The 13,784-nt window shown below is 35.6% G+C and overlaps 1 protein-coding gene across 1 annotated transcript; it reads right to left on the minus strand.

Moving 5' to 3' along the window:
- Nucleotides 1-325: 325 nt before the first annotated feature.
- Nucleotides 326-8,942, minus strand: LOC143623274 (brefeldin A-inhibited guanine nucleotide-exchange protein 2-like). The gene is made up of 11 exons (XM_077094225.1): nt 7,633-8,942; nt 6,066-6,383; nt 5,654-5,990; nt 5,157-5,579; nt 4,789-5,075; nt 4,421-4,694; nt 3,898-4,331; nt 3,491-3,812; nt 3,058-3,412; nt 1,894-2,528; nt 326-1,130 (listed from the first exon to the last, which is right to left on the minus strand). Exons 1-11 carry the CDS (start codon nt 8,790-8,792, stop codon nt 555-557), a joined length of 5,121 nt encoding a protein of 1,706 aa, XP_076950340.1. The 5' UTR covers nt 8,793-8,942; the 3' UTR covers nt 326-554.
- Nucleotides 8,943-13,784: the final 4,842 nt, after the last annotated feature.

Below are 13,784 nucleotides of genomic sequence, written 5' to 3' on the forward strand. Positions count from 1 at the left end.
CAATCAAAAGTTACAAAACCATGAAAAAAGATAACCTAAGTTTGAAATACCAACCAATAACTTTATTATTAACATATAATAGCCGTGTTGACTTGGTGGCAAAATAGAGACTATTATTATTATTATTATTATTATTATTATTATTATTATTATTATTATTATTATTATTATTATTATTATTATATTTTTGTTCTTGTAAGGCAATTAATATCTTTTACATCAAGGATAATTTATACATATTGTGCATGAATGATGATTTAGTATGAACCCTCTTGATTCTTTGTGCATAAATCTAGCAAAAAAAAAAACATTACAAATAATACTTCTTGACAAAGATGCAATTTTTGTGTCGATCATTCGTTTAAAATACGAACACATAACACAGTCGATTAACATACAACAAAATTTCATATAAAATCCTATAGATTCTGTGTGGCACCAAACAATCAAAAAAGCTCCTAACACTTTCATACTATGAACAATATTACCAATCGAAAAAATATAACCGCAAACAATATTACAAATCTCGAATCTAAGATAATGTATCAACATGATCACAACAAAGCGGGACCCACCGGCGAGTCAAGTATTTCGCTTAGGGCAACCTGGACCTCACGTGACCCGTGCTCGCACTTTATAAGATTCAAGAAAATGGGAAAAAAGTTGGATAAATTCTTCTCAAATGAAGAAACTTCCAAACTACAAATAGCATGTAGAGTAGTAACAATAAGAGGTGCGCGTGTAGCCAGTTCTCTCTTTCTTCCGGACCCTAACGGTATCAACCAGTGGGCCCGGTTAGGAGTTGACTCGGTCGAATGTGGAGGGCCTGATACTTCAACATAGAATTTCAAGACTTCTTGACAAAGGTCAATAAGTTGAGACGACCCTGCCTTTGACTCAAGGTTTTGTAAAAATGTGAGGCAGGTTTGATATGACTCGATTTCGAGGCGTAATAATGGGGGGTCCTGCATTTGTGTTATTGGACTTAGTTCTTGAAGCTTGGAACGTAAAGTGACATCAGCGTTTATCTTGTGTGCGTGACTCGCCACTTGGTGTACCGCATTAAAAAGAAGTAAAGTGTTGTTTGTTGATAGCTGAGATCTATACATGTTGTATATCTCTATTATTGCCTGCAGAAATTCACACAAGTTTATATCAAAAATCTTTCTACCTAGTGATTTTTTTTTAGTATTTTACCGATATAAATTTTTGAACAAAATGATTTAGTAGGCAGTACACATCAAAAACACTTAAAAGCTAGGCTTGTAAACGAACGAACATGAACAAAACAAAAGCTTTTTTTCATTTGGTTAAATGAATGGATATGTTCCACACATCTCATATGCTCATTTATTTTAGTGAGCATTCATTCATTTAAAATTCGTTTTTGTTTGTTCGTTTGCATTCATTTATGTTCATTACTTTATGTTTGTTTAAATTCGTATGTTTACGTTCATTAACATATTGATTTAAATTTTTTAGGCTCATTCCAATTCCCCTATGGGATAGAGGTAAGGCTGTCTACATCTTACCCTCCTCAGACCCTACCATAGCATTGCTATTGGTGGGATATACTGAGTATGATGATGATGATTCCAATTTAGTCTAGTTTCAATAGCTTTTTAGGCCCAGCACATTGTTCACATTAAATTTTAATTGATTTCAGCGCAGTTATGTTCATATGTTCAGTTATGTTCATTCGTGAACCATTTGTTTATATTGTTAACGAACGAACATAGAAAAACACGGAACACGTTTATTTCTTAAAGAACGAACACAAACAAGAAAACCATATTCGTTTAGTTGTTCATGTCCGATCGATTGTTCGGTTAAAGCTAAAGCAACATAAACTATTAATGACCATCTACCAGGCAAAACAAATACATACCATACCTGAATTAACAGAAGTTGAACAGCAGACCGACACTTAACATCCGAAACAGCAGCATATAAACGGTCCCTCCTAAAATTATCCAAATCTTCATCTTCATAGTTCACATCTAAACCATCTTGATTTAAAATAAGCATAAAATCAGGAAGTGTAGCATTTGCAGCCTCTTTTAAAGACAAAACCACCTCAAGCCACTTGTCATCATCAAACAGTCCGCCAGCATTACTCATCAACCGAACAAACGAAGCAATCCCGATGCCAGCAAGGCTTTGGTGGGGACGTTTTATAAAACTTACTAACAATGTCAATACTTTTTTTAAAAGTGGATTGACAGTGTTGTAATAGTTAACAAAAAGATCAACCACCAATTGGAGTGCGAGTGTGCATGTTTCGTATAACCAAGAGTCGTGATCGGATTCGTCCACGTCAGCATCAATCCCGTGTTGTGAAGGGGTCTCACCGGACGGGTCGATTGCATGGCGAACGTAATCTAAGATTGGGAATAAGACGGAATCGAACACCTTTTCCCATAAAGGTAAAGTGAAGTGATGACCGTGGTTTCTTAATGTGTCGAAGAGTGCTTCGAGTGCGTTTTTTCTAATTTCTGGTCTTGGGTCAAAGCTAAGTTCTGATAAACCTGAAGAAACACAACATAATACTTAAATTAGAGCATTACTTCATCTTCAGTAGAAAGTTCGTATATTTAATAAAAGAACAAACTTTATTTGTTCATTTAGTTAAATGAATGAACATGAAAACATGCTTGTTTTGTTCATCATTGTTCACAAACGTTCGTTTACGTTCATTTATGTTCGTTAGTTTACTGTGTTTTTATTTGTTTGTTTACGTTTGTCACTAAAATTTAGTCTGGTTTTATTAATTTTTAGGCCCGATAGATTGATGTTCACGTTTAATTTTTTATTGGTGTTTGCTCGTTTATGTTTGTTCATCACTTTATCTATGTTAGTGTACCGTTCGTTTATGCTATTAATAAATAAACATAAATGAACACAAACACGCTCATTTTCGTAAGAACGATCACGAACAAGAAAACCCCATTCGATCAATTGTTCGTTTGGTTAAAGTTAAATGAACGAACACGAACATGTCCAGTCCATGTTCATTCGGTTCGTTGTACTTTATTGTTGTATATGCATTTTTCTTACCGGCTAATAACGGAAACCAAAAGTACAGATGTCCATCTTTATCCTCCAAATCTCCGATATCATCACTCTTCTCTTTACTTTCGACGACGTTTTTGCCCTTATTAGCTGCTGAAGATCCTAAACTTCCTTTAGCCAGTTTTGCAGCACACAAACGCAAGAAGCCAATAGCATTTAAGCTAATATCGTTATCAAATCTGCTACTCGTAAATGCAATCAAACAATTCACACAATCTGTAAACGTGGTGGTTTCGGTCTCGGTGATGTACGGGAAATAATCCCGCACTATCTTCTCAATCATTTCAAATGCAAGAAGTACAATGTTCTTGTGGTCGTCATAAGCTGCTGTCGTGAAGACCTGTAATTTCACACAAATACATAATAAATGTATTTAAAAGGGTGCATTTAAAAAGCAAAATAGTAAAATAGTAGATACCATGAACATGCTTTTCCATCCGGACTTGACATTATTGACACGAGAAAGAACCATTTGAGAGATACATCTGATTATTAATTCTCTGATTTCAACAGCATTACTTCTGCGCATGACAATCACAAAAGGCTTCATGAACTCGTTTTGGAAGTTGTAATTAGCCAACTCTTCACGTTCTAGAAACTTCATAGATAGTTGGCGTAAAGAATCCATTGCAAATATTGCAATCGATAGATTTTCAGAACAACCAATAGTTACAAAAAAGTCAGAAAGTACATTCCAGATACTCGTCCAAACGAGTCTGATGCGGTCCATGTTATAGTGACTGCACAAAAAAAAGATAAATTGTAATTATGATTAGAAAAACGATACCATTAAAATTAAAAATCCAAATAAAAAAAGATTCATACGCGATTTCAACTATCTTGGTGAGACAAAACACTCGTGGTTCAGATGTGGATTTTAATTCCTTCATAGACACCTTGCACAAAGCTTTGACAAAGTCAACTATCGCCTCGCTGTTAAGTTGTTGACTTCTTATGAATACCCGGTTCATTTCGCCGACTTGTTCCGACAAGTTTAACTTGGAGAGCAAGCTATTCACCTGCTCAGATGTTATACCTGCAGGAGTATGTTTGACCTTCTTTTTAAGAACCGGAAGGATGTTTGACTTTGTTTGCTTTGACTTTTCAGATTCGTTCTGATTAACAGCAAAAAAAGTGGCATCCGATGGGCCCCCTTTTCCTAATAAATGCAGATGCTCAAACCGTGAAACGCATGTTATAATATGTTCCCATCCATCTTGTAGATAATTCCCGTCTTCATCTGCAATTGTAACGATTGCCTAACACAACAAAGAAAAAAAATAAGAATTTGTGCATATAAACTAAAAGACGGTCTTATAATGCTAATAAATGATAAAAAGTTAAAAACCTTGATGGCTTCTATATTTCTTTGTTTTATATCAACTGGTGAATGAAGGGAAGTAAACTTTGCAAGTGATGTTAAAAAAGCATCTCGGTGAGTCTTCATGGACATTGCTGATGTCACATGGATAGCAGCACGAAAGCCTTCTAAACAAAGAGAGATTATCGCCTCGTCATCACTTCGGTCGAGAGGAACACTAAATGCAGCTAACATAGGAGCCCAAGACACCTCTATCATGAATGTAAGTATAAACACATCCGTAGCAGGATAAAAAACCGACCTACAAATAGTCAACATAAATCAAAACCAAAAAAGGTCAAATGAGAAATATTGTACAGAAAGTAAAAGATAGATGATTCAATGATTCATCTTACTCTGATTTGCGAGCTTTCTCTTTAAACTGTTCTTGCGTGTGTCGCATAAGATCATCACTTGTTTGATTTTCTTCAAAATTCTTACGCACCACAATATTCAAAATACTGTCTAAACTCGAAAATATGTTCGAGTTTACAGACTGCCTCTGTTGAAGGGCGAAATCGTCATCTTTCATTTTGATTTCGTTTCTTGATATCCGTTCATATAATGATCTTAAGTACTCTTCAGGTAAATCTTTTCCATCATCTATGCCACGGTGATTTTTTATAAAATCATCAGCTGACATCTGTATAAAGTAGTCATATTATTAGCAAAACTTTTAGATCAAGATCAATATTAAGTATAATAAAATATTAAATGATGATACCTTGTTTATGACCATGGGATTATGAGCATCAGTATTGAGCATTATAACAGAGTAAGCAAGAACATATGCCGTGTCAGCACTAGTGAATGCTTTTGAATTGCATTTGCAGTAACGTTCAGCGAATTTTTCCATAATTCGGTCAATTTTTTGGGCTTCGCCAGGAAGCCGAAAGCCCCTTAAAAAGACACTGATTGCTTCATCGAACTCCATACCATGAAAGTCAAACAAGTCAATGTATGCATGCATTACTTTCAGCGATAAATCTTCTCTTTCACCAAGATAATCACCGATCAAAGTCTTGTTTAAACCAGACGCATTTTTCAAAAACTCAGCAATTTCTTCGGGAGAATTTCCCACTTTATTCACATTGATCAAAAACTCAATTCCCTTTTTAGGCTTCTGGTTAAAAAGTGATATACCTTCCTGCCGTTAGTTTAAAATTAGAGAACTATGGGCTATCAAATAAATAAATCACCAAGAAAATATAAAATATTTACTTGAAGTTCGAGTTTGTAAGCCCGACGTTGCTCGATTGTTGAAGCATCTGAAACTTCACTCGAGGTTTCAGAATGAGAGTCGGGGCTCTCAACAGGCTCATGCTCATTGGTGATTCCATTTTCCGTTTCAGGGATGTTATCCGCTAGCTCAGCTTTCTTTATAGAATGAGGATCGGGAATGCGTAACTGTTTATTCATCCAATCTCCCATTGATTTTAAAACCGTGATTAAACCCTTCATAGCTTCTTGTTTCATGGCAATATCCTGAGGTGGTAAAAGTGTAGTTGCAACTCCAGGTGGGACCCCTTGGGCGGTCTTTAGTAGTCCGTTGACCATTCTGTGAAAAGATTAGAACACGATCAACAATATAAATTTGAGCATGATAAATATAAATGTCAATGTGATATCATACCTTTCAAAAATGTTAGATGAATTGACATCACAATCATAGTTGACAAATATATCAACTAAAATCTGTGAATCAGCACATAATCTTTCAAGAAACCGCAGTACTATCATCTTTTGCTGAAAATTAGGTTGAGCAACATTCTCTAAAACTCTGAGAACAATCATAGGAAAGAATACTCCGATTTCAGCCTTCAATCCAGCTCTAAATCTAGACAACAAGCTAATGAATATTGAGCAAGAAAGCTGAAATACAGTTACAAGAGTTGATGCACTGTTCTTGAGCAATGATAAGCATAAGTACTGCTTAATGGCACCTAAAAATCTGCTCCACAATGAAAAGAAAAATAAAATATTAGCATGCAATTAACATTATCTACAGTCAAAATGGAAGTTCAAATATGGTTGCAAAACTAACTCTTAGGTTTTCATATAAAAGGATTTAGGAGGTTTTATGTAATAAAAGTGTCAATCTTAACTTTCATAGTTAACTTAACAATTAACATTAGAATGCCAAGCTCCTTATCTAGAGGTATCTCAAAGAGTCTTCGGAAAAAAGTATCGTATGTTCCAATCAAGAATTCAAGAGCATTGTAAAGTTAGTGCATTTACCAAAAAAAACAGGAAAATGGTGGGATTTTCAAATGTTTCTATAATAGTATAATACATCATAAGCATTACCAAGAAAATAAAATAACAAGCATAACTTTCATTTCTAGGAAGCAGGGGTTATTTTCTAACAAAATACACATTTTCATAAAAAAAAAGTTATCATTATAGGTTCTCTATGATAAATAAAACAAAAATAAATTATCAAGCATATCGAACTTAAAAATGAACATATGATTAATAGGTAAATAAATATCATGTCATTAGACTATTGGAAAATGATATTACGTGTGAGAATGCTTATTTACTGGTAAGAATATAACAATCTATAATTCTCCAATAGTAACATTGCAAGTGTTAGAAAACCACACTGGCTACACCGTTAGAATAAAACCTGGGTGGCTAAGTATAACTATAACAATCCTTAAACCTCTGCAACATAACCATTATACATAATACTATATTTATAATGTTAACCAATATCAAACTAGTTGTTAAAAGCCCTTCAGGTGAAGCGAAGCGCAGAAAAAGCGCCTCGCCGCCATCCAGGCAACCTTCGGGCAAGATTCCGGTGAGAATCCGACCATATCCTAAAAATTCCAGCAAAATTCTGAAAATTCCTGGCAAACTGGTCTGAAAATCCAAAAATGGCGTGAAGCCAGCCTAAACTAGCCCTAAACAAGCCTAAAACAGTAAAACATTTTAAAGCCCCTAAAATGGTATGTTTATGCTATGCGCCTTGCTTATTTCGGGTCCTCGCTTTTTAAGCACCTTGCGTCTAGACCCAAGGCTCAACCTCTGCGCCTTTGACAACTATGTTATCAAACCAGAATCAATTCTTCGTTCCATAATTCTCAAGCTTAATATTTTCTTAAAAAAAGGTCACACGATACTCAAATTAGTTCATTATCATCCGCTAATTATCAACATCTAAGACGAAAAGGGAGCTTAAGTAAAGTAAGTACCTTTCACTAGTTCTAAAAACAGCCCCTGCATTCTCCAACAAGATCTTCAACAACTCCAAAGCAACAATCTTTCCTCTCATCAACTGCGGATCCGCTAACGCATCTTTAGGAGGAGTCTTCATCGACAGCTTACAAAAAGCACGAAACACCAAAAACGCATCCCGTCTCAACTTATTCTCAATCTGCACATCCGCATCATCATCCCTATCCCCCTCCCCATCCGCCAACTCCCCTTTTCGCCCCTCCAACGCCGTCTTATACATACTAATCTCCCAATACTTAGCATCCAACATATCCTTATCCGTCGAATCCAACAAATCCGCAGGATTCGTCGACTCCGTAGTCGACGTCTTCGTCTCGAACGCCCCATCATGCACCCCACTCCCACCTACATTCGACCCCACCGCCGTCCCGGGATTCAACACCCCATCCATTCCATGAATCACCTTACTAATAAACCCTTGAACGAAAACCGCCACCGCCCCGTCACCATCCCCTTTCTCCGCCGGCTCCATCATCTCCGCCACAACAATCGGCTGCACCGGCACGGTCGACGAGTCTGCCTCCATCCGCCTAAACACAATCACAAGCATCTGCACCAACGACGCCTTGGCAGTTGTCTGGTTCACCGCAAACTTACTCCCTAAATACACATCATAACACGCCCTCACAACCTGCAACAAACTATCACCATGTATCCGCACCGACACCGACATAACACCCGACAAAACCGTCTTCAACACCAACAACTCCACACCCTCATACCCTAACTCACAACACTTACACACCGAATCAAACAACCTCGCCAACAACTTCTCACTGGACCCACCTGTGGGGTCCACCTCACCTTCTAAATACCCATACGCAATCAATTTCTGTACACAATCCAACGCAGGCTCAACGATTTTCACATTTTCCGTACAGCAAGCATTAATCAAAGGACTCAATACAATATCCAAATCGGGTTCTGGGTTTTGTAATTGGGTTGATGGGTTAACATCTGATGTGGGTTTATTGCCGGAATTGATGTGTTCGAGTGCTGATTTGGATTCTTGGATGAGTTTGGAGTGTTTGCGCCAAGAACTGTTTTTGATGATGGTGTCTAGAGATGGGATTAAGATGGTGTGGATTGAGCGAGATTTGGGGCCTGAATCGGCCATCGCCGGAGTTGGATCTAGTCGCCGGAGATATAGGTGGTTTGCGGCGGTGATTTCGCCGGAGTAGAGTGAGTTGAATTGAGTTGAGACTTCGGGTTCCGGGTTTGGATCTTGGAGTTTAACTTTGTCTCATTTCATGAAATTTTAGGAATAAAAAAATTGAACTCCGCATCACACATACTAGACGAGTAAATGATATTCACCAGTGATAATATTTTTATAACCGAACGGACAAGCAATTCAATCGGTCGAACAGTTTTTGCTTCGAAAAAAAAAAATTAGGGATGTAAAAAAAATTCATAGTAAACCGGTTTAAACAGGTCGTACCGGCCGGTTTTCTGGGAATCGAGCGAACTGCTTAGAACCAGATTGGTCAGTGGACCGAATCCCGGTCGGATAGGTTCGACCGGCCTGTCCAGTCCGGTTTAAACAACATCGCTAGTTGGATTTGTGAACTGAATGAGTTTTATCTCATTACATTGTTGTGTCTTCGAGCGAGTGTTCATGGGTAGGTGTTGGCCTTAAGTGAGGGTTTTCACCGGATCAGAAGACGAATGTATCCCGATTTGATGAATTTAGCAAGTAGCTAATTTAGAAGATTCGTTGGCCATTCAAAATAATCGCCTTTTTTCATCAATGTTTTGGAAAGGAAAAATCGGTTGAATTTGCATTGTGTGGTGATTAGGGCTATTCAAAAAGCTCGCGGCTTATGGCTCACTCGAAAAAAGCTCGGCTCGAAAATGCTCGATTCTAAATGAGCTCGGCTCGACTCGGCTCGATTTCTGAACGAGCCGAGCTCGAGCCAAGGTCAACTCGGCTCGCGGCTCGGTCTGGCTCGACTCGTTAGCTCGGCTCGTTGGCTCGGTTATATTAAACCCTAAATTTTAATATCTATATATAATAATTGCATATCAATAAATAAATAAATAAAAATTATATGTGAAATACATGTATTATGCCACTAAATACCTAAAACCTTATAAAAGAATAACTAAAAAAACATATAACGTTAAAAATTCTCTAGTTTATAAAATTTATATACTATGTATTTTAAAATTATAATTTTTTTATTTGATATATCAAAATTTGTAAAATATAAAATAAAAAAATAGAAAATAAAAAAAATTATAAAATTAAATGAGCCGGCTCGACGAGTAAACGAGCCGAGCTCGAGCTCGATTTTTCAGCTCGATAAAGGAAACAAGCCGAGCTGGCTCGAGCACACTCTGGCTCGACTCGGCTCGACTCGATCGTTTACAGCCCTAGTGGTGATGGTGGTGGAATAAAGACGGGTTAATAAATTGGTTTTTGCTTGTATGGTTTGATCGTTTACAGCCCTAGTTTGTTTTGTTTTGTTTTGTTTTTACTACTAAAACCCGCGAATTTATAAAAGTTAACAATTTGTTTGATCAACACTTGCGTGATGGTTTTGGGCATTTTAGTCATATTGAAGGTTGATGTCTTGTTAATTTTGGCTTAATTTTTGTCTAAGAAACAATGAGTTACAGGTTTTTTTTGTTGGTTTACTGGTCAAGTTGTAAACATGTTTGATTTGGTTAATTTCGGGTTGTTTGTAGTAGTTGTTTCGGGACATGCAGTTTGTGCAAGGATAATATTGAAATATCAGGTATTGGATAACAGCATGTGTATATCGTTAAACTTTTTGCAGCATTACATGTTATACTTTGATTACTAATTAGTCAATAGGGTAATTTCGATTCCACATGCCATTTGGGTTTGTTATGAGTCGAAAAATGGAACAGTCTCTCTAGAAAAGTGTTATGCGTCAACAAACTGAATCGGGTTAGTTATATTTTGGTTCAAAAAATTGTTAACATGTCAATCCTGTTTTTCTAGAGTTTAGTTTAACTTTGTATCGAGATACAATTCAAGTGTATAAACATATGTGTACAACATTCCTTGCCTCTGTAACTTCTTGTAAGTGCACTTTAAATATTAAGTTGTTTTCAATTACAATTTTTTGCTTAAAAAACTCTAATAATATTCTTTTTAAATTGAGTCTCTAATGGAATCAGTTTATGTGCAATTTCATTTGAAAAAAAATTCTTTCTTATCAAATAAGAGGATAGATAAAATTCGTTTTAATCATTATATATATAATAACTAGTTTGATCCTCCTGTGTTACGGGAGTTTATTGAAACTTTTGTTTTTAATCGTTTTGCTAATTTATGATGATTATTTTATTTTTTAATGTAGTTTTGTTTTAATTTAATACATATATATTAGTTTGTTATTATATTTTTTTAACGTTTGGGTTTTATCAGTTGAGATGTTTAGATTTTTTAGATTTTTAACGAACAAACATAAACGAACACGAGCATGTTGAAATCTTTAAATGGTCAAACATGAACACAAATATTTGTTTAATGAAAAAAGAAGTGTTGATTTAGTTGACGTTGATTGGTAGTATTGGAAGTTAACCGACATTGGAGATGATAGACCAGTAACGAAGAACATGTAAAGCAAATAAATTAAATTAGGGTTTTATAATGAAAGTGTTTATCAATAAATAAGATCTTATAATACATTTGAGGGCTATTAGAGTTTGGTAAGACACATAACCCGTGAAAGTTAATCTTTGATAATTAAGGGGTTATTTCACAAATAAATGAGATGTTACAACCCGTTTAAGGGTTATCCGGGTTTGGTGAGACCCATGACCCGTGAAAATTATTGTTTTTTTATGAAATAGTTTTACAATTAAATGAAATGTTATAACCCATTTAAAGACTATCACTACAAGAAATTAGATGTATAGGGACAAGACATTTTAGGCTTTTAGGGACAACATGTCCTCTCTATAGGTCTAAATCCCATGTAGGGACAACATGTTGTCTACACAGGTTTGGTCACTACACCCTTGTACCGATAAGTCCTTAGGTCGTCCCTAAAGGTGTTGTCTCCATAGATTACTTTTAGGAACGACATGTGGTGTCAATAAATTTAAGTAGAAAATACTTACTTTTAGTTTGTAGGGAGGACAAGTCGTCTCAATACAATTAAAGTAAAAATATATATATTCAATTTATAGGAATTCATGTCGTCTCAATAGACTAATAAAAAAAAATTATATGAAATCTTTAAAGACGATATGTCGTCCCTACAAAATAAAAGGTTTTAAAATTGAAATATTCTAATAAACCAATAGGGACGATATGTCGCCTCTAAAGGAATAATATATATATATATACAATTTTTAATTTTCATTTTAACCTGAATTAAACAGTATAAAAAGGTAAAACGACACATAATATTAAGCGAAATTTCAAAATACAAGATATTTAAAGTTCAAAATACAAGATATTTAAAGTTCAGAACGCAAGATATTCAAACTTCTAAATAAAGGCAAAACATTCAGTTCCTAGTCATCGTCGTCATCGTCGTCATCAAGTTGAGGCAATTTTCTTTTCAAAGCATTTATTTCTTGGAACTGTAGCGTCATTTGTTGCATTAGAAACTGGTGTTGTTGGTTTTGTTGTTGCATTATTTCCAGTAATGCTTGGTTTGAGAATGGCGACACTTGGTGCTGATGTTGGGTGATGTGCTGCTGCTGGTCGGCCTACTGCTGCTGAGCGGCCTGCTGCTGCTGCAATTCTTGCAGTTGCTGTTGCACTTTTTTCATTTCTTCTTGCATGTCTTGCAATTGTTGTTGCTATGGCGGAGGGTATGACCGCGATATTTCTGGGGTTACATTTCTCACAACACGTCCAACACCGCTTATGTAGCCACGTTTAGGACCTAAAGCACGCTGGAGTACCCCAATCTCATCAACTGTTGCTGGATCAGCCGAATCTTTTAACGTTTTTGCTAACTCGTCTTGAATTTTACCCTACATTAAACAATACATAAGATGTTTTTTTTTACTATAACATGACAACAAACTGCTATAAAAAGAGCAGAACCAACCTGTTCAAATAAATAATAATAGACAATAGCATTTCATCTATCTCAACAAATGCAACATACTAAGAATAACTAGCTAACGAAACCCGCGCGTTGCGCGAAACTACAACTGTTATTCAGTTATTGTACTCATTATACGAACCAAAAGAGAGAGCCCATAATTAAATAAGATACTAAATCATATAGCAAATAGTTTTTTACAAAAATATAAGCTCTTTTGAATACCTACCGAAGCCATAATGAAAACTTTTACAATTATTTAACAAAAGACTTTTAATACCTCATATAAGCTCTATTGGATACCAACACATAATAATAAGATACCAAATCATACAAAAAAAGGTTTTTACTTATCCAATCTGCTTCACATTCCTTGTTTGCCCATCCTTTCCCTTCCTTGAAATGCGTCTTCTTGAAAATATCAATACGACTCGCACTTCCGGTTTTTTCCTCCTTTATAAACACCAAAAATACTAATTTCTAGATTTCAATATGAAAATTAATAGATCTTTGGGTAATATTGACAATTTTTCTTACCGATATGTGTTGAATTTGGGCAAAAGATTGACTACCTTGAAAACTCGGGTATCTTTGTTTTGTTCTGTTATTTTTATTTGCTTCACATCTCAACCTATAGTTGGGATCCATAAACAATTCATCAATAAGCTTAACCCACTTGCCCACATCATAATTTTTTGGGGGACACTTCTTTGCTGTTTCAACGTCGGCATAACCTCCATTTTTTTCAAAATGTTTCTTAAATGTAGACTTTCGAGATGTGTAATGTCTCTGACAATCAGCAGTAATTCCAAGTTGAATCCTTGACCACCTGATGGGATCGTCATCTTTAAATTTGTTGAGATCAAAGAAATCCTGTAAAAAAGAAATAATTGGAAAGTATGTAAAAGTTACAAAATTGAAATACAAATATATAATTAATTACACATGGAGGCCCTACGAAAAGTTCGGGATAAACATTATTTTTATCCTCATCTGGAACAGCCTGCCAATTTTCGTAATGCAAAGGAACCCGTGCTAGAATAGTGTTGGAGATCAATCTTACAAAATCC

The sequence above is a fragment of the Bidens hawaiensis genome, unplaced genomic scaffold, assembly GCF_021521415.1.
Source record: "Bidens hawaiensis isolate Kalapana, Puna unplaced genomic scaffold, B.hawaiensis_p1.1 tig00003356_1, whole genome shotgun sequence".
Lineage (NCBI taxonomy): Eukaryota > Viridiplantae > Streptophyta > Magnoliopsida > Asterales > Asteraceae > Bidens > Bidens hawaiensis.

Bases quoted from the DNA above. Each gene is read 5' to 3' on its own strand.
- LOC143623274 (XM_077094225.1), bottom strand. From the start codon at position 8,792: ATGGCCGATTCAGGCCCCAAATCTCGCTCAATCCACACCATCTTAATC. The intron at 3,413-3,490 runs GTATCTACTATT...GTGAAATTACAG, and splicing joins GATGGAAAAGCATGTTCATG to GTCTTCACGACAGCAGCTTA. The intron at 1,131-1,893 runs GTATGGTATGTA...GAATTTCTGCAG, and splicing joins TTCAACTTCTGTTAATTCAG to GCAATAATAGAGATATACAA.